The 18684-nt window shown below is 45.4% G+C and overlaps 1 protein-coding gene across 3 annotated transcripts; it reads left to right on the top strand.

Annotated features, from left to right (window-relative positions):
- The first annotated feature begins 347 nt into the window (after positions 1–347).
- LOC114685644 (L-lactate dehydrogenase A chain) lies at positions 348–10014 on the top strand. Of its 3 annotated transcripts, none has more exons than XM_028860275.1 (8): positions 348–452; positions 2106–2258; positions 3549–3666; positions 4576–4749; positions 5131–5304; positions 6371–6488; positions 8614–8737; positions 9346–10008. In XM_028860275.1, exons 2-8 carry the CDS (start codon positions 2133–2135, stop codon positions 9508–9510), a joined length of 999 nt encoding a protein of 332 aa, XP_028716108.1. In that variant the 5' UTR covers positions 348–452; positions 2106–2132; the 3' UTR covers positions 9511–10008. The 3 variants fall into 3 exon arrangements, with proteins under 3 accessions (XP_028716108.1, XP_037054983.1, XP_037054981.1); XM_037199088.1 differs by having other exon boundaries at positions 426–502; XM_037199086.1 differs by lacking the exon at positions 348–452 and adding an exon at positions 1840–1917 and having other exon boundaries at positions 9346–10014.
- The last annotated feature ends 8670 nt before the right edge of the window (positions 10015–18684 follow it).

The following is an 18684-nucleotide window of genomic DNA, read 5'->3' as shown; positions in this document are numbered from 1 at the left end:
CAGGAGAAAGGCCCATCGCGGTGCTGGCACGTGCTTTCCTTCAGTGTTTACTGAGGACCTGCTGCATGCCAGAAAGGGCTGGGAACAGCCATGGAGAAAGGGACCAGGGTTTCCCTGAGTCCCACAAGTTTTACGGAAAAGGAAGCGGAGGATCGATGCATTTCGGGCTCCTGGTTCTGAGCTTGCAGATCACATAGGTTTGGCAGTTCCTGGAGGTGTCGCGGGACACGTGGGGCCACTGAGCTGCGCGCGCCTCCGGAGTCTCAGCAGGGCCCCGCCCGGCTGGACGCCAGTCCCCGGCCCAGCGCACACGTGGGTTCCCGCACGTCCGCTGGGCTCCCACCCTGACGTCAGCCCGGAGCTTCCATTTAAGGCCCCGCCCGCGCGCAGCTCAGAGTGCTGGAGCCTCTGTCGCCAAGCCAGACCACGCTGCTGTTCATCGTGCACTAGCGGTACGGTCCAGCTCAACGCTGCTCCCACGAGGGTCCCTACGGGGGTGGAGGTACAGGGTCCACAGGTTTGGGCGGTGGTCCGCACGCGTGGGATACTGCGTTCTGGGGAACGGAGCAGATGACCCCACCCAGCCTGGGGAGAGCCAAGTGGCTGAGGAAGGTCTAGGGGGTGGCTGGCCTAAAGGGTGGGAGCGACCGAACAGGTGCTAACGAGCCATGCGAAACTTGAGGTCCGGTTACTCGAGCCCATGAGGGACGAAAAAGCTTCAGCACGTCCGGGGTGGATACTTGGGAGAAGCCTTGCGGTTTGCATTTTCCCTTTCGTGGGCTTGGTGGACTGGTTGCTTCCTGCAGATTATAGTGCGCTTTTGGCTCAAGTGCAATTTGTTAAGGGGCTCCTGGTGTGTCTAGGGATCGCGCTAAGCGCGCTGTGTGCGGAGATTAAGCGGGAAGGGTCGCAGCCCTTTGCACCCAAGACGGAAGGAGGAAACCTGTAGCTGAGGGAGGTGCGACACTCATAGGGTCTCAGGTGGAAGTAGACGCACCCTGCTCGAATGAAGCCCGGAACTGAGGTTTGGGTGAGGCCGATTCTCTGCAGGAAGAGCCCCCCTCCTTGCCCCCAGCCTGCAAAAACCTTCCAAAGCGGTCTAGAAATAGCAGCGGTTGTAAGGAGACCGGATTCCGTCTTGGTGTCCCTGGGCTGCCTGCCCGGAGATCTTAACGGGTCCATTTGCTTTTTGGAACGATTTCAAAAATAATCCTAGTGCTTGCTGGGGAAAATGTGTACCTCGTGGTTCTGGGGGCTCCGGGCCTTAGACCCTTCGTGACAGTATTCCCATTTTGGAACTGAAGAAATTTTCCCTTAACAGCTTCATCCTGGCAAACGAGGCCCCGCCCTGGCGGGTGGGTGGTTTAAAGGCTCTGGTTCCCGGTATTGGCATTTGAAATCTGACCCTGGCGCCAAGCCAGGTGGCTACCAGGCCCTCCTCACGGTGCTTGCATGTGCTTTGGGTTCTAGTAAGGTCCGAAGTCTGATCCCGAACTGCCTACTTGGAAGTCTCATCCATGGACTGCAGCCAGTAGACCTATCTTTCTGCCCTGCTCTGAAATTGCGCACGCGCATCAGCATGCCAGGCCTGTCGGTCTTAGGCATCCGGACTGCTCATAAAACTTGTGGGTTCCGGGGGGAGGGGGGAGCCGGCGGCCGCAAGTCTGCGCATGCGCAGGCCTCAGCACGTTGCTTTACCTTAGGGTCACACCTTGTGGCCGTTATTAGCGCCCTCTGCTCTTGGTTTTTGGTACTGCTTGGGGCAACTTTTACTGTAGGATTCTGGGTGATAAGAGTGGGAGGGCAATTCTGATTCTGTCGGAAGTAAGGCATCGCCTTTTGTGGTCAGTCAAAATGAGTAAGTCTTCAGGAGGATGCACTTACACGGAGACCTCGGTATTATTTTTCCATTTCAAGGTGAGGACCTCTTGACGTTTAAGAGCCAGGCCAGATCTGGCATTATAGCCACTCTTTTTTTCCACTTCTGCCCCTTTTAGTCATGTATTGTTACTTAATTGAAAGTAGGTTAAAGGATGTAAAGTAAGACTGGGACTTGGTGATTATACCTGGAGAGGTCTCAGTGACACGATATATTCTCACCTTAGGTCCCAAGAGGTTCAAAGTCCACCAAGATGGCAACCCTCAAGGACCAGCTGATTGTGAATCTACTTAAGGAAGAACAAGCCCCCCAGAACAAGATTACGGTTGTTGGGGTTGGTGCTGTTGGCATGGCTTGTGCCATCAGTATCCTAATGAAGGTAAGTGGAGCGCCTTCATATCACAAGCCCATGCATTGGGGGAGGAGGGGGTGACACATATACATTGTCACATGGTATGTAAAACGGTTAAGGTTCAGGCATTCATTCAAGAGAGCGGTCTATGAAACATTTTGCAACATAGTGGTGCACAAAAAGAATTATCCAAAGTAACAGTATCACAGGTTATCAGGCTGAAGCCTATTTGAAATGCTGCAGTGTGTTAGCAAGAAGAGTCCCTTTAATTATACCTTTCAATGCAAGGAGTTGAATGAACCTAGGGTCTCCCACATGCTAGGTAACCATTGAGCTATCTACCCAGCTCTAAAGTAATTTTTTATTGAAATTCATATGTACATATGGTAAAAATTAAAATCCTACTGAATGGGGTATCTTGAACTTATATCCAAACCTGATTGTTCCCTGATTTATAACAGTTTTCCTTTGGGGGGAAAATGTGTATCAGCGCACACGTGTTGGAGGTTGGAGGGTAACTGGCTTCCCTCCCGCCTTGTGGGTTCTGGGGTCAAACGCAACTCATCAGGCTTGTGTAGGAACTGCTTTCACCCTGCGAGCCATCTCAATTAAAGCTAAAGCTTATTGTTTCAAACCCAGGTGAGGCTTTTAAAATGTATATCAGATGATTTATAGTTGCATTAGAAAACACTTTTTGAGACAGGGTAACTGTTCTTGGTTCTCATGTAGCTCATCCTAGCCTCAAACTTGAAGCAATCTTCCTGTCTCATCTTCCTGGGTGTGGGATTATAGGTGTGTAACATCACACCTGGCTTTGAAGACTATTATAGCATTAACTAAAACCTAGTTTACATAAAAAAGTTGACAACTTAAAATGGATATTTATATTTGGGGGGGCATTGAGACAGGTTTCTCTTTGTATCCCTAGCTGTCGTGAAACTCAATCTGTAGACCATGTTTGTCTCTCAAATATTTAAGGGCAGAGTTTCCTCCTGTGGAACAATCATAGATTGAGCCACACCCATGTCTTGGAGATAGAGGGTTTGACTGTATGTGCCTCCCCTGTGCAGACTTTAAAGGCATGCATTGATGTGCACGGCTTTGCCTGTGGCTTCATTAGTTCTGATGCTAGGCAACGGTCTATCACTGAGCTTTGTGCCTGGTCCTAGTCTCAAGCCTTGGTACTGGCCAACAGTGACTAACTGCCCCGCAGAGAAGCTCCTGCAGTCAGGAGCATGAGAGAGACTATGCTCAGTGTGGGGCCATCTGGGAAGCAGTGGGTAAGTTTCCCATTTGACTCAAACTTTCGTCTTCTAGGACTTGGCCGATGAGCTTGCCCTTGTTGATGTCATGGAAGACAAGCTGAAAGGAGAGATGATGGATCTCCAGCACGGCAGCCTTTTCCTCAGAACACCAAAAATTGTCTCTGGCAAAGGTTGGTTGGGGCCACCTTCCCTTAGTCCACATTAGACTTCCTCAGGCCTAAAATCCCATCTCTTCAATCCAGTCTTTCGTTCAAGACAGGAGGGCCTTCCGGGTTCTTTTGCACTGGTTCTCAATACCTATTAAAGCTTCAATTGCTAGTAAAGGATTTTAAGTGGAAACCTAATTTGTACGTATATGGAAAAGTTCTGAATCTACACTGTTCCAAGTGTGTGCTGCTAGGATGGAGCCCAGGGCCTTGTACATGCCAGGCAAGGGCTCTGGCTGCTGAGTGACAGCCCCAGCTGTGCTACACGTGTTCAGATGTTGTGCCTGCCCTGCTCGTATGGTGTACTAACACAGACTTGAACTTCACCTTAGAGGCCCGTTCTTGACTTGGCCTTTTGACATTTAGCTGGCACCAGCCAGGAACCCAGGGTTGAAAGTCTTTTGACATTTTACCTGATGGGCTTCTCTCTGGGTCAGCTGCTCTGTGCCACAGGGCCCACAGGAGAGAATGAGATCAGAGAGGAAAGGGGGGAGAGAAGGTTGCTGGGCTCTCAGTAAAAAATGAGAGAAAATGCCAGGTGGTGTGGTGGTGCCTGTATTAGGGCCAGGCCAGAGGGAGGTACATAGTGCATGTCTCCAGTGGAGAAGGGAGAAAGAGGATGTACTATGGTGGTAGAAACAGACATCAAATAAACTGGATTCCTTCCTGTTATGATAAAATCTGACTATGAGAAAGGCATCAATATTACTCCTCCAGTTTAAGAGACCAGTTATGAAACAGTGCGTCCCAAGGGAAGGTCTGGACATCAATCAGTAGGTCTCCATCTGCCGTGTACAAAGGTTTACAGAACAAGTTGTGGCTGGGTAGGTAAGAGTTCCCTGAAGGCACCTTCATCCCTGATCTTTTCTCTAGACTATAGTGTGACTGCAAACTCCCAGCTTGTCATTATCACAGCGGGGGCCCGTCAGCAAGAGGGAGAGAGCCGACTCAATCTGGTCCAGCGAAATGTGAACATCTTCAAGTTCATCATTCCCAATGTTGTGAAGTACAGTCCAAACTGCAAGCTGCTTATTGTTTCAAACCCAGGTGAGGCTTTTAAAATGCATAAGCAGACGCCCTGTACTTATCCTGATGATGTATGTTACACTGTGTGTACACGTGTTCATTAATTTTCTATTGATTTGTATTTTGATAAAATAGTTAATTTAAAAACATTAAATGCTCCTGAATATAATTGCAAAGTTTAGAGTTTCTTACTCATGATCTTAGAGAAGTAAATCTATAATTCTATTTTAATTGGTGCACTGTTTTTTTAATAATACATTGAATAATTGGACATGAGTTATAAAGATGTTAACAAATACTGATCCATCTTCAACAGTATCACAATCATGTATCCTGTAGTCTTTTTTGTTACCTGTTATTTAATTTTTTTTTTTTTTTTTTTTTTTTTTTTTTTTTTTGCAGTTGATATCTTGACCTACGTGGCCTGGAAGATAAGTGGCTTCCCCAAAAACCGAGTTATTGGGAGTGGTTGCAATCTGGATTCAGCTCGGTTCCGTTACCTGATGGGAGAAAGACTGGGCATTCACCCGCTAAGTTGTCATGGATGGGTCCTAGGGGAGCATGGAGACTCCAGTGGTAAATCATTAATAGCAGTTTATTTTCTCTTTTTTAAAACAGAAAGATAGTTTAAGATGTCTCTAAGCATTTCTTTACTGAATAAGAGTCTTTAGCTTGGGCTGGAGAGATGGCTCAGAGGTTTTAAGGCTGCTCTTTCAGAGGACCTGAGTTCAATTCCCAGCAGTGAGGCAGCTCCCAACTATCTATAATGAGATCTGGTGCCCTCTTCTGGCGTGTAGGCAAACATGCAGACAGAATACATAAGACTGCATACATAATAAGTAATAAATCTTTTTTTTTTTTTAAGTCTTTAACTCAAGTATCCATGAATTAGGGTTGGGTGTGGTTTGAGTATATGCTAATGAAAGATTTTAACCATGTTGTAGTACATTTATGACAGGGAAAATCATGAAATTGTATTTTTTTTATTTTCATAGAAGTAAATAAGGTTGGGTGTGGGATAATACTATTTTGAGACTGGAGCCCAGGCTGGCCTTGGAACTCATAAAAGTCCAGCCTTTTTCTTTTTGCTGTGGGAATTTCTGCCACGAGCCACCATGCCCCGCCTATTCATCCATTCATTTGTTCATTCATCTTGGTGCTAATGATTGAACCCAGGATCCTCACATGTGCTAAGCATACAGTCTACTGAGTTATTCACTCAGGCCCTGGACATGTTAACCACGCTTCTTAGGACAACTTCAGTCATTTACTTCATTCAGCAGTTTAAACCTGACTTGAATCTGAATCGTCTGCCCCTGGCAAGATCAGCCACATCAGGTGTGGAAAAACACTGTTAGGTTGCACTTGAGATGGTTATGTGTATGCGGTTCTCAGAGATGCTTATGCCAGAGAAATCCCCTTGAAGTGTGAATGATGTCTTAATGACAGTAAGTACATAGTCTACATGGTTCACTAGTACAAGAAAGTAAGTAGGTTAGGATATACAGTTCTTGGTTTTATGTACTCGGAAGTCCAGGCTTTGGTAATCTTGATGCTGCAGAAGAGGGTGGAGAGGTGGGGCACAGTTACTGTTCTGTGGTGTTGTGTGGAAACAGTGGTGTAAATGCCTGTTTTCTTCCAGTGCCTGTGTGGAGTGGTGTGAATGTTGCTGGTGTCTCCCTGAAGAACCTGAACCCAGAACTGGGCAGCGATGCAGACAAGGAGCAGTGGAAGGAGGTTCACAAGCAGGTGGTTGACAGGTGAGGCATTGTGATTGGCAGCACAGGAGGAAAAGTGCCTTTTTATCTACGAGGTTAAGGTTTTAACAGCATTTTCATTCGACTGCTTTTATTTACAGTTTTTCTTAAGCTTTGTTAGTCTTAATACTACAGACAAAACGCTAAAATAAAAGCAGCACCAAATATAGGCAAGAGGTGCTGACACTGGATTCTTGGAGTCTCTCATTTGTAATGTACTAACACACTGGTGGGAATGTAAAGTGTTCCATCTCCTTGGAAAATAGTTTGGCAGTTCTTTTATAACTGGAAACAGATCTGCCACACACAAAAAGATCTTTTCTTTTTCCTTCTTTTTTGGTTTTTTGAGACAGGGTTTCTCTGTGTAGCTTTGGTGCCTGTCCTGAATCTTGCTCTGTAGACCAGGCTGGCCTCGGACTCAAAGAGTTCCACCTGGCTCTGCCTCCTGAGTGCTGGGATTAAAGGCATATGCCGCCAAGGCCCAGCCAGAAAGATCTTTTAAAATGTTTTTTATAAGATATATTTATTTTTATCTGTATGAGTGTTTTGCCTGCATGTATCCAAGAAGTCCAGGAGAGGGCACAGAATTCCTTGGAACTGGACTTACAGATAACTTGTTAGTGTTGTGGATCAGATCTACATCCTCTGAAGTGCTGCCAGTCTTAACCACCAAGCTACCTCTGCAGCCCCCAGAAATAAGATATTTGTAACAAGTTTTTATTTTACGTATACTAATAGAAGCATGGGCAACTTCTTTATTTGGATAATACAGGAATAAGTGTGGTCTAGATTCTTTTAGTTTGTTTTTTCTGGATGGGGTTTCACTGTGTGGCCTTGGCTGTGCTGGGACTTGCTTTGTAGACCAGGCTGGCTTCAAACTCAGATCTGCCTGTCTCTACCTCCCAACTGCTGGGATTAAAGGCCTGTGCCACCATGGGCCAGCTCATTTTGTTTCTGTTTTTTGAGATGGTTTCTGTGTAGTCCTGGCTGTCCTGAAACCCTGTAAACCAGGTGACTGACCTCAGACTCAAATGACTTTGTCTGCCTCGGCCTCCCACCACCCAGCTTTGATTCTTTTCTGTATACAGTGATCTGCCTGCAGGACAAAAGAGGGCACCAGATCTAATTACAGATGTTTGTAAGCCACCATATGGTTGCTGGGAATTGAACTCAGGACCTCTGAAAGAAGAGCTAGTGTTGTTAACCTCTGAGCTATCTGTCCAGGCCCACAACCCCCACTCTTCAGCTTTGATTCTTAATCAAACTCTAGATTGTTCAGTAAATAGAAATACTGTAAGTGACCTTTGATTCTCAGCCTGTTTCACTTGAGATGACCTTGAATCAACTGTGCTGTAAGCTTCATGGATTTTGTATGTGACTTTCTGTTGCTGTGATAGAGCACACGATTAAATCAAATTCCAGGAGAAAGTCTGTTTTGGGCTTAGGGTTCCCAAGGGTTACTCCATGGTGGTGGAGCAGAGGTATGGATAGAAGGTGGCAGGCTGTTTCAGCAGTAGCTGAGAGCTCATCTCAACCTCAGATAGGAAGCAGAGAGATAAAAGGTGCTTGTTTTTGAAACTCCAAAGCCCACTCCCAGTGACGTGTCCTCCAGATAGAGCATAGCTCCTGTTATTCACCAAACAGCTATCAATTGGGTACCACATGATTGAATGCTCTAGACTTAATAGAGGCCTTCTCATTCATGTCACCAGATTTTCTTTGAGGTGTTGGGAACAGAACCTAGAGGCTCATTCATAGTAGGAACACATTCTGCCACAGCATACATTTCCAGACCGGCCCACGTTCACCTCTGTTTTTCTGCCATCAACCCTAGTCTTTGCTGTCTCACCAGCCCCTCCCATTTCATTTCAGAGACTCTTTCCGGTTTGGTTGGTATGATTCAGTTGTCTTGACAATGTAGTATTCCCTCTAGCCTCTATCAGTGTACAAGATTCTTAGATCCTTGGGAGTCAGTCTTTTTACCTTACATTTGCCCTTACTGGCAAAGGGCTTGCTTAACTACATAACATGTCTTGGTGGTATTTATTGTAAAAGTGTCTGGTAAAACCTTTATTTTCCTTGTCTTTCCACGCCCTTCTTCACCCTTTCTCATCCTTCTGTCCCACAGTGCCTATGAGGTGATTAAACTCAAAGGATATACATCCTGGGCCATTGGCCTCTCCGTGGCCGACCTGGCTGAGAGCATGATGAAGAATCTTAGGCGGGTGCATCCCATTTCTACCATGATTAAGGTAATGGATCTGCAGAGAGTTACTTCTTAGAGATTTATTTCTTGGCTTTGCAAAGTCTTGAGCAGACTCAAGGAAGCCCCCAGTTAACTGGCTGAACTGATGTAAATTCCCCCATTCATGCTTTTCTTTTGGAAAGAAATAGTTGGCTTGTAGAGTTAATGTCCCACTAGCACTGTAGATATCTGACTATGATTTATGCTGAGCCACGTAGGAGACCTTGCTCAGTTACCAGTCTTACAGGTATGGGGAAGTGTAGTGTCTTATGTACATTGGTGAGAGTTTGGGTTTTTTTTTTTTTCCCGTTTGCTTTGCTTTTTTGAGGCAAGGGTCAGCTGGCTGATCATGAACTTGTTATGTAGCTGAGGATAACCTTGTACTCTCCTGCCTCTATCTCCCATGTGCCGGGACTACAGGCATGTGCCAAGCCTAGCTGTAGTTGTCCTAGTGACTTTCTATTACACTGTCCACTACTACATCATACCTGGGCATCTCTGCAATAGAACGGACCAGCTCACTTGCTGTTTGAAAAAAGGCTTCATAACTGTATGAGATCTAAATCCTGGGAAACCTGAGGGTGTACAATTGAAATGTAATCATTTTGTGTCCAGGGTCTCTATGGAATCAAGGATGAAGTCTTCCTCAGTGTCCCTTGTGTCCTGGGACAAAATGGAATCTCAGATGTTGTGAAGGTGACTCTGACTTCTGAAGAGGAGGCCCGCTTGAAGAAGAGCGCAGATACACTCTGGGGAATCCAGAAAGAGCTGCAGTTCTAAAGTCCTCAGATGTCCTAGAGCTTCACTGTCCAGGCTGCAGCAGGGTTTCTATGGAGACCACACACTGTCTCCTCATCTGAGCAGTGTTTAGTGTGGTTGTGTTAAGGTGGCAGTTCCCACAGCTCTGCCCTGACGCTAAGTGGTACTTGTGTAGTGGTAACCTGGTTGATGTGACAGTCCCACTGTCATCCCACTGTCTCTGAGACACACTGCCAGCTGTGTGCAGGCTTCCGTTATCTTGGGAGCCTGCTGTGTCTGCTGCGCATCCTTGCCAACATGCCTAGGCCAGTGAGTTCCCAGTCAGTCATAACGCGGCTCCAGTGGGTAAATCCATCATGCATATTTGTGCATAACTGTTCTAAAGGATATTATTTTGTGTAATATGTGTCTGTAGTGTACATTGAAATATTATGCAAAAAGTAAGATGTGCATATGGATGATGCAACCAACTACCAAGTGTCATGCCAATGAAAACACCAAATAAACCTTGAACAGTGATTACTCCACTCATTTTTTGTTGTTGTTTTGTTTTGTTTGTTTTTCGGGACAGCATCTTTGCACCTTACCTGGAACTCACTCTGCAGACCAGGCTGGCCTCGAACTCACAGAGATCCACCTGGCTCTGCCTCCCAAGTGCTGGGATTAAAGGCGTGCACCACCACAATCCCACTCCAGCTCATTTCTTAAGGTACAGTTGGGCAGCCAGTCCAGGTGGCACTTATTTGCCTTTGATTCCAGCAGAAGCAGGTGGATCTGCATTCCAGCCAGCCTGGTTTGCATAGTTCCAGGACAGCTGGAGTTACATAGTGAGACCATGTTTAGAAAACAAACAGGACACAGTTGGGCTGTGGAGACACTCTTTTGGTAAAGCATTGGATCCCCAGGTCTTAAAACACCCCTTCAATCTCAGCACTGGGGATGTAGAGACATAGAGCTAGCTCGAGTTGTGAATTGCTAACTCTGGGTTCAGTAAGTGTCTTAAGGTGTTTCTATTGCTGTGAAGAGACCATGACCACAACAACTCTTCTAAAGGAACGCATTTAATTGGGGCTGGCTTGTGGTTCAAAGGTTTAGTCCATTATCTTCTTGGGAGGGAGCTGGCAGCATTACAGGATCAGCAAGCACTGATCCTGTCACTGGGCCCTGCTTGGGCATTTGAAACCCCAAAGCCTACCTCCACCCTGGACAAACTTCTTCCTAGGAGTCCACTCCTAATGCCACTCTCTGAGCATTCAAATATGAGTTTATAGAGGTGATGCTAATTCAAACCACAGAGGCAGGCAAATCTCCGATACTAGGATTAAAGTTCTGTACCACCATCACTGCCCACTAATTAATTTTCTTAGTAATTGATGTGGGAGGGTCCAGCTCACTGGGTGGTGACATCGCTGGGCAGGTGGTCCTGGATTATATAAGAAACCAGGCTGAGCAAGTCATAGAGAAGAAGCCAGTGAGTAGGTTTCCAAAAGCCTTTGCTACAGTTCTCACCTCTAGGTTTCTACTTTGAGTTCCTGTGGTCATTGACTGGATGGTGGACTATGATGTGGAAGTGTAAACCAAATAAAGCTGTCCCTCCCCAAGTTGGTCATGGTGTTCATCACAACAGTAGAAAGCTAAGACACCAGCCCTGGAAATTGTACTAGAGAGAGGTTTCTGCAGTAACTTGCCATTTCTGCCTCAAAGGCTTTCCTGCTAGGGTCTGATCTTGAGAGATAGTTAAGGGGAAGGAAATTGGGGCTTGTTTTTTCTCCTCTGATGTAAAAATAACAAGATCGGTTAAGGTAGTCTTGACAATTTACCCTATTATAGGTATTATTGGATTTGCTCTATTACAGACTTAAAAAGAACAGCTGTTAGGTTATAATTTATATACTATAAAGTTCAATTTTGTTTATTATTTTGTTTAATAGTGCATCTCCTTTAGGCCAGGTTGGCCTGTAGCGTTGTATGTAGCTGGGGATGACCTTGAAGTCCTTATTCCAGTGCCTCCACCTCCCAAGTGTTGTGATTACAAGTGCACACCACCACATTCTTGCTTCACTTTATTTTTAAAGTTCTCTTGAAGCTAAGTTGGGGCTTCATGTATTTTAGTATAGGATTAGGCACTGGGGTTAAGAGACATTTTCTCAGAAGGAAAGACAAGTTACCCACACCTAACAACACAGGTGTAGGCTTCACCATGAAAAAATGCCCGGCAAGGTGGTGCATTCCTTTAATACCAGTACAGAGACGAGGTCAAGATTTAGTGGCTTGAGGTTAGTTGGTCTGAAAGGGCCCAAAAGAGGTCACATGAGGTCATCTTGACTCCACACCTCCTCCTCTCCCCAACCACATCCTGTTTGCCAGAACTGGTTTCTCCATTCTGAGAAACAAGGCTTTGTAAGATGTTTAACAGATGCAAGGGTTCCTCCTTCTGTGCTTGGAAACCTGGGAGGCAGAGGCAGGCAGATCTCTGAGTTCAAGGCCAGCCTAGTCTACATTGTGTGTTCCAGGGCTACATGGAAAGACTCTATCTCAAAATAAATTAATCCAATTTTAAAAATGAAAACAAATAAAAAGAATAAAGGAAAAAGAAACCCCTCAACCTGTACCTGATATGATGCAATTGTGATTTAGCTTTATAAACCCTACCCTGCCCAACTTGTGGGTTGAGAGTTCCTTGTGGCAGGACCCTGCTCTTTGCTGGCTTCAATAAAGAAGGACTCCTTTTTCTTCTCTCTCTCTTTCTCTTTCTTTTTTCTTTCTTTCTCTCTCTCTCTCTCTCTCTCTCTCTCTTTTTGGCCTTTCAAGACAACGTTTCTCTGTGTAGCCCTGAAACTCACAGAGTTCCACCTGCCTCTGCCTCCTGACTGCTGGAATTAAAGACATGAGCCACCACCCAGCTAAGAATGGACTCTCAATTGCCCTTGTACTCAATAATGGTCTGTAACTTTGTTGTGTGGACCAGAACATGTCTACACATTGAGTTCCAGCTCTGAGAGTGGAGGCTGCTCTTCCAGAGGACCCAGGTTTAATTACCACCCTACATAGTGGTATGGCAGCTCACATCCATCTATAACTCCAGTCCCAGGGGATCCAACATTCTTTTTTGGCCTCCCACACACAACAAACACAGATCCTCTGCAAAAGCAACAAGTGCTCCTAACCACTAATCAAACTCTCCAGTCCCCAAAGGGATCTTGATCACCTGTTTCTTCCATAAAATGTCACATTGGTACACTATATTGATAACATTATGCTGATTGGATCAGGTGACCAGAGGTAGCAACCACTTTGGACTTGTTGGTAAAATATATGTGCATCAGAGGATGGGAAATAAATCCAACCAAAATTCATGGGCCTTCTACCTCAGTGAAATTTCTAGGAGTCCAGTGCTGTGAGGCATGCAGACATACTGCTCCTAAGGTGAAGGATAAGTTATTGCATCTGGCCACTCCCACCTCCAAGAAAGAAGGACAACATTTAGTTGTTCTATTTGGATCCTGCAGACAGCACATTCCTCACCTCTGTATGTCACTCTGGCCCAAAGATCAAATGACTAGGAAAGCTGCTAACTTTGTGTGGGGCCTGGAACAGGAGAAAACTTTTCAACAGGTCCAGGCTGCTGTGCAGGCTGCTCGACCACTTGGACCATGTGATCCAGCAGACCCTATGGTACTTGGGGTGACAGTGGGAGATAGGAATGCTGTTGGAGCCTTTTGCAGGCCCCTAGAGGTGAATCAAAGAAGAGACCTTTTGTAGCTGGAGTTTTCTCCAGTCCCTCCAGGGCACACAGCTGCTCAGACCCAAATAAACACACAGACGTTTATATTAATTAAAACTTCATGGCCTGGATGCAGACATCCACAGCTAGGCCCCTGGTGGAGCGCTGGGAGTCTAATTAGCAAGAAAGTGGAGGATTTATATGAGCGAGAATTGTTGAAACCAAGGTTGGATAAAGCACAGGGAAAAATAGCCAAACGAATGGAAACACATGAACTATGAACCAAAGGCTGAGGGGCCCCCAACTGGATCAGGCCCTCTGAATAGGTGAGACAGTTGATTGGCTTGATCTGTTTGGGAGGCATCTAGGCAGTGGTATCAGGTCCTGGGCTCATTACATGAGTTAGCTGTTTGAAACCTGGGACTTATGCAGGGACACTTGCTCAGTCTGGGAGGAGGGGACTGGACCTGCCTGGACTGAGTCTATCAGGTCGATCTCAGTCCTCGGGGGAGGTTTTGCCCTGGAGTAGGTGAAAATAGGGGGTGGGCTGGGAGGAAGGGGAGGGGGCAGGAAGGGGGAGAACAAGGGAATCGGTGGCTGTTATGTAGAACTGAATGGTATTGTAAAATAAAATAAAATAAAAACTGCATGGCCTAATGGCTCAGGCTTCTTACTAGCTAGATCTTACACTTAAATTAACCCATAATTCTTATTATGTTTAGCCACATGGCTTGGAAACTTTTCCCAGTTCTGCCTTCACATCATGGATCCTCTGGGACTAGCTGGCGACTCCTGACTCAGCCTTCCTGTTTGCAGAATTCTCCTCTCTCTTTGTTCCACTTATACTTCCTGCCTGACTACTGGCCAATCAGCACTTTATTTATTAACCAATCAGAGCAACACATTCACAGCATATAGAGTGGTATTCACAGCAACCTTTGGGATTTTGGAGCAAGGCATCGTCTGCAGACAACTATTCTCCCTTTAAGAGAGAGTTCTTGCCAGGCGGTGGTGGCACACGCCTTTAATCCCAGCACTCGGAAGGCAGAGCCAGGTGGATCTCTGTGAGTTCGAGGCCAGCCTGGACTACCAAGTGAGTCCCAGGAAAGGTGCAAAGCTACACAGAGAAACCCTGTCTTGAAAAACAAAAAAAAAAAAAAAGAGAGAGAGAGAGTTCTTGGCCTGTTACTAGGTCTTAGTGGAAATGAACATTTGACAATAGGCTGTTGTGAGATATTTGATTACACTTTGTAAAGATGTGTTACTGTGATTGGTTAGGTAAAAAGCTAAAGGACAATTAGCTAGGCAGGAGCTACAGTTGGGACTTCTTGATCGGGAGTGCCCTGAGAAGAAGAAATGGAGACTCACCAGCCTGACACAGAGGAAGCAGGACATGCGGGGAAGAGCTAAAAGCCACTAGCTACGTGGCAGCATATAGATTAATAGAAATGGGTTAATTTATGTTATAAGAGCTAATTAGAAACAAATCTAAGCTAAGGCTGAGATTTCATAATAAGTCTCTGTGTCAGTATTTGGGAGTTGGCTGGCAGAACAGAGAAAGGCTGGTTACAACAGGCCACTAAGTTATGTGACCTGAGCTGCCCATCATGAACTGGGTATTATCTGACCCACCAGGTCATAAAGTAGGAGGTACACAGCAGCAATCTATTAACAAGTAGAAGTGGTATAAATATGATCAGGCCTGAGCAGGTCCTGAGAGCATAAGCAAGTTACATGAAGAAGTTGCCCAAGTGCCTGTGGTTTCTGTTGCTGTTACAATGCCTTTTGTCCCAAGCAAATACCTCATGGGGTGTTCCCTATGAGTGGTTGACCAATGAACACCAGGATGGGACCTGGTTTATTGATGGTTCTGCACATTATGCCAGCACTACCCAGAAGTGGGCAGTGGTAGCATTACAAACCCTTTCTGGGACAACCCTGAATGACACTAGGGAAGGGAAATCTTCAAAATGGGCAGAACTTTGGGCAGTACACATGGTCAATATTTTGCTTGAAATGAGAAATGTCCAGATGACAAATTGTTCACTGATTCATGAGCTGTAGCCAATATATTGGCTGGAGGGTCAGGGAGTTGGAAACAGAAGATTAGAAAATTGTGAGAAAGATATCTGGGGAAGGAATGGCTCTCTACAAATGGGCAAAGGATGTGAAGATACATTTGTCCCATGTAAATGCTCATCAAAAGGTGACTTCAGCAGAGGAGGAGTTCAGTAATCAAGGAGACAGAATGACCTGTTCTGTGGGCAGTCAGCCTCTTTCCCCATCCATCCCTGTCCTTGTCCAGTGGGCCCATGAACAAAGTGGGCACGGTGGCAGAGATGGGGGTTATACATGCACTTGACAACATGGGCTTCCACTCACCGAGGAGGATGTGGCTACAGCTACTGCTAAGTGCTAGATCTGCCAGCCACAGAGACCAACACTGAGCCCCCTAGTATGACACCACATGGTGGCCATCCAGCAGGTGCCAGGTTGACTACATTGGACTACTTTCTTCATGGGAAGGACACTTTGTCCTTACTGGAGGTGATTATACTGCTCATGGATTTGCCTTTCCTACATGTAATGCTTCTGCCAAAATTCCCATCTGTGGACTTACAGAATGCCTTCCTTATCCACTGTCATGGTATTCTACACAGTTTTGCTTCTGACCAGGGAACTCACTTCACAGCCAGAAGACTGTAACAGTGGGCACACACTCATGAAATCCACTGCTCTTACCATGTTCCCTAACCATCCAAAAGGATTTGGTCTGAGAAACGAACCTTGGAAGACAGAGTTACAGCACCAATTAGGTGGCAGCAGTTCGGAGGGCTGGGGAGGATCCCCCAGAAGGAAGTATTGAATCAACATCTACTGTATGGTGCATTTTTCCCCATAGCCAGGATTCATAAATCCAGGAGTTAAGGGATGGGAAAAAAAGTTCCAGTCAACATCACTTCTAGTGACTCAGTAGGAAATTTTTATGCGTCTGTTTCTAAGACCTTAAGTTCTGAAGGCTTGAGAGTTTTGGTTTCAGCGGGGCCAGTGTACTGCCAGAGATACAACAAGCATTCCATCGAACTAAAGCCAGACTCCCCACCCCACCATCCACACACCCCACCGACTTTGGGCTTCTGATACCTTAAGCCAACAACAGGCTAAAAAGGAATAGTAATGTTAGGAGAGGTGATTGATCCTGATTACCGTGGAGACATTGAATTGCTTCTCCACAATGCAGGTGAGAAGGATTATGCCTGGAGTGCAGAGGATCCTTTAGGGAGGCTCTTGGTCCTACCATTGCCTGTGATTAAAGCCACTGGTAAACCACAATGTAATCCAGGCAGTGTGACAAAGGGCCCTGCCAGTATGGAAGAAAGTATAGGTCATTCCTCCAGGAAAAGAATCCAAACCTGACCAGTAGAGGGTAGAGGAAACACAGAGTGAATAGTAGAGGAAGGTATAAGTACCAGCTAAGGCCATGTAACCAATTGCAGAAATGAGTATAATTGGCATATGTGCCTCTGTCCTACTTTGTTAGGAACCTGTTTGTGCCGATCTACTTGTATACTAAACCATTTGCCTTTTCTTTCCTCTATCATGTAATGTAACATTGATTGAGATAGTATCAGTGCTTAAGTGTTTAAGATCTGTTCGATCACATTTAAATCACAAGACACTAAAACATTAGTCATTCCCCAGGGGACTTTGCCATCTATCTAAAATGGATAATGTGTCTGCAGTTGGGTGTGGGATAGTTCTGAGGTGGAGTTACGACCCAGCTGTTGTCATTTGGACATTAACCATGACCAGTATACACATGCAGTAATTCTTTGGCAAAGCAATTGAAGCTTGAAGTTTTCAGGGTTGCAGAGAGAGGTGATAAGGATCCACACATAAAGGAATAAATGTCAGCTTCCAATTACAACCCCAAAGGGGAGTGACTAGAGCGGAGTTCTCTGGTAGGGTCAACTAAAGCCTAAGATCACTTAGGAAATCTAGGAATAGCACCTGCCTGAGGAGGAATCAAAACTTAATTTGCGCACAAGGCCCTGGGTTCGATCCTCAGCTCAAAAAAAAAAAAACCCAAACAAACAAACAAACAAACAAAAACAAACAAACAAAAACTTAATTTGCACAAAAGGAAGCTTGGCACCTATGCCTGCCTGGCCTGGAGGCAATCTCCTTGGGTCAGTGGGGAGTAACTAACCTTAACTCAGCAACTAGCAAGTGACTAAAACATCATCCAGGAATGTGAGCAGTAAATCTCTTAAGGTCTGGGGTAAAAAAACCTGGAGTGAAGGTCAGAAGTTGAGGATTTAATTGTTAGTGGTTATTTTCCCTTATCTGTAAGTGAGATGAGCTAATGTTTATCTATGTGCAGTTTTGTCCTTGGAAAAAGGTATCTTAGCTGAAATACTTTTGTCTGGAGTCTGGCCCTGGCCAGATGTATGTTAATAAAAACTAAACACAGCTGGGGACAGTTATCCAGCTACCCCAAATGTATAGGAAAAGTCGTGCCCAAGACTGAGATGCATTTATGAGAGTACATGTACACATAACATGGAGATGCACCATAAGTGGGGACAATCATAGTTGTTATTGCACAAGAAGTTTACAACAAAGGACAGCCAGTTCATTCAAAAGGCAGTAGTTTCACAACGCCTTGTTGTATGGTTTCCTCTAACAGACCCCTTAGTTCTGATTGGTTGACCTTCTGAACTCTAGTTGTCACTGCTGTATACTCCATGAACTCCATTTGCTACCAGTGGCTTTCAATAAGATTGCTTGAAGCAGGGAGATTCATCCTAAATCAAGGTGGCACCTTCTGGTAGCAGCCCATATGGAAGAACCTGGAAGAAGGAAACTGCTTTTTGCCTGCTTGCCCTCAGTCTCACTGGCAACTTCATCTTTTCTGTTGCTGTGGCATTCTGTCATCCATATTAGAATCAGCTTCTTCAGGATGCCAATGTAGACTGGATGAGCAGCTGGTCAGGAGTCCTCCAGGCCCTCAGTAATAGTTTTGAACTGCTAAGCCATCCAACCTTGTGGACTGAGAAGCTACTGGATTCTCAGCCTCTCCAGTGTGAAACAGCCATTGTTGGACTACCCAGACCACGGCCTGCAAGCCAGTTTAACAATCCTCTTTTAATATATACATATACATATATATATATATATATATATATATATATGTTTGTATGTATATATTCTGGGAGTTCTATTCCTTTAAAGCAGTGGTTCTCAACCTTGCTAATGCTACGACTCTTTAATACAGTTCCTTATGTTGTGGTGACCCCCAATCATAAAATTATTTCATTGCAGGCAGGAGTGCAGTGGTGGTGCACTCCTTTATTTCCAGCACTCAGGAGGCAGAAGCAGGTGGATCTCTGTGAGTTTGAGATCAGCCTGGTCTATGGAGCAAGTTCCAAAACAGCCAAGACTACATTGAGAAACCTTGTCTAAAAAAA

This window comes from Peromyscus leucopus, chromosome 1 (assembly GCF_004664715.2).
Source record: "Peromyscus leucopus breed LL Stock chromosome 1, UCI_PerLeu_2.1, whole genome shotgun sequence".
NCBI lineage: Eukaryota > Metazoa > Chordata > Mammalia > Rodentia > Cricetidae > Peromyscus > Peromyscus leucopus.
Note: the sequence above shows the minus strand (reverse complement) of the source record. Positions and strands in the feature narration are given on the sequence as shown.

Coding starts and splice junctions, on each gene's coding strand:
- LOC114685644 (XM_037199086.1), top strand. CDS start 1,855: ATGAGTAAGTCTTCAGGAGGATGCACTTACACGGAGACCTCGGTATTA. Junction 4,750..5,130: donor GCTTATTGTTTCAAACCCAG/GTGAGGCTTTTA, acceptor TTTTTTTTGCAG/TTGATATCTTGACCTACGTG. Junction 5,305..6,370: donor GGAGCATGGAGACTCCAGTG/GTAAATCATTAA, acceptor GTTTTCTTCCAG/TGCCTGTGTGGAGTGGTGTG.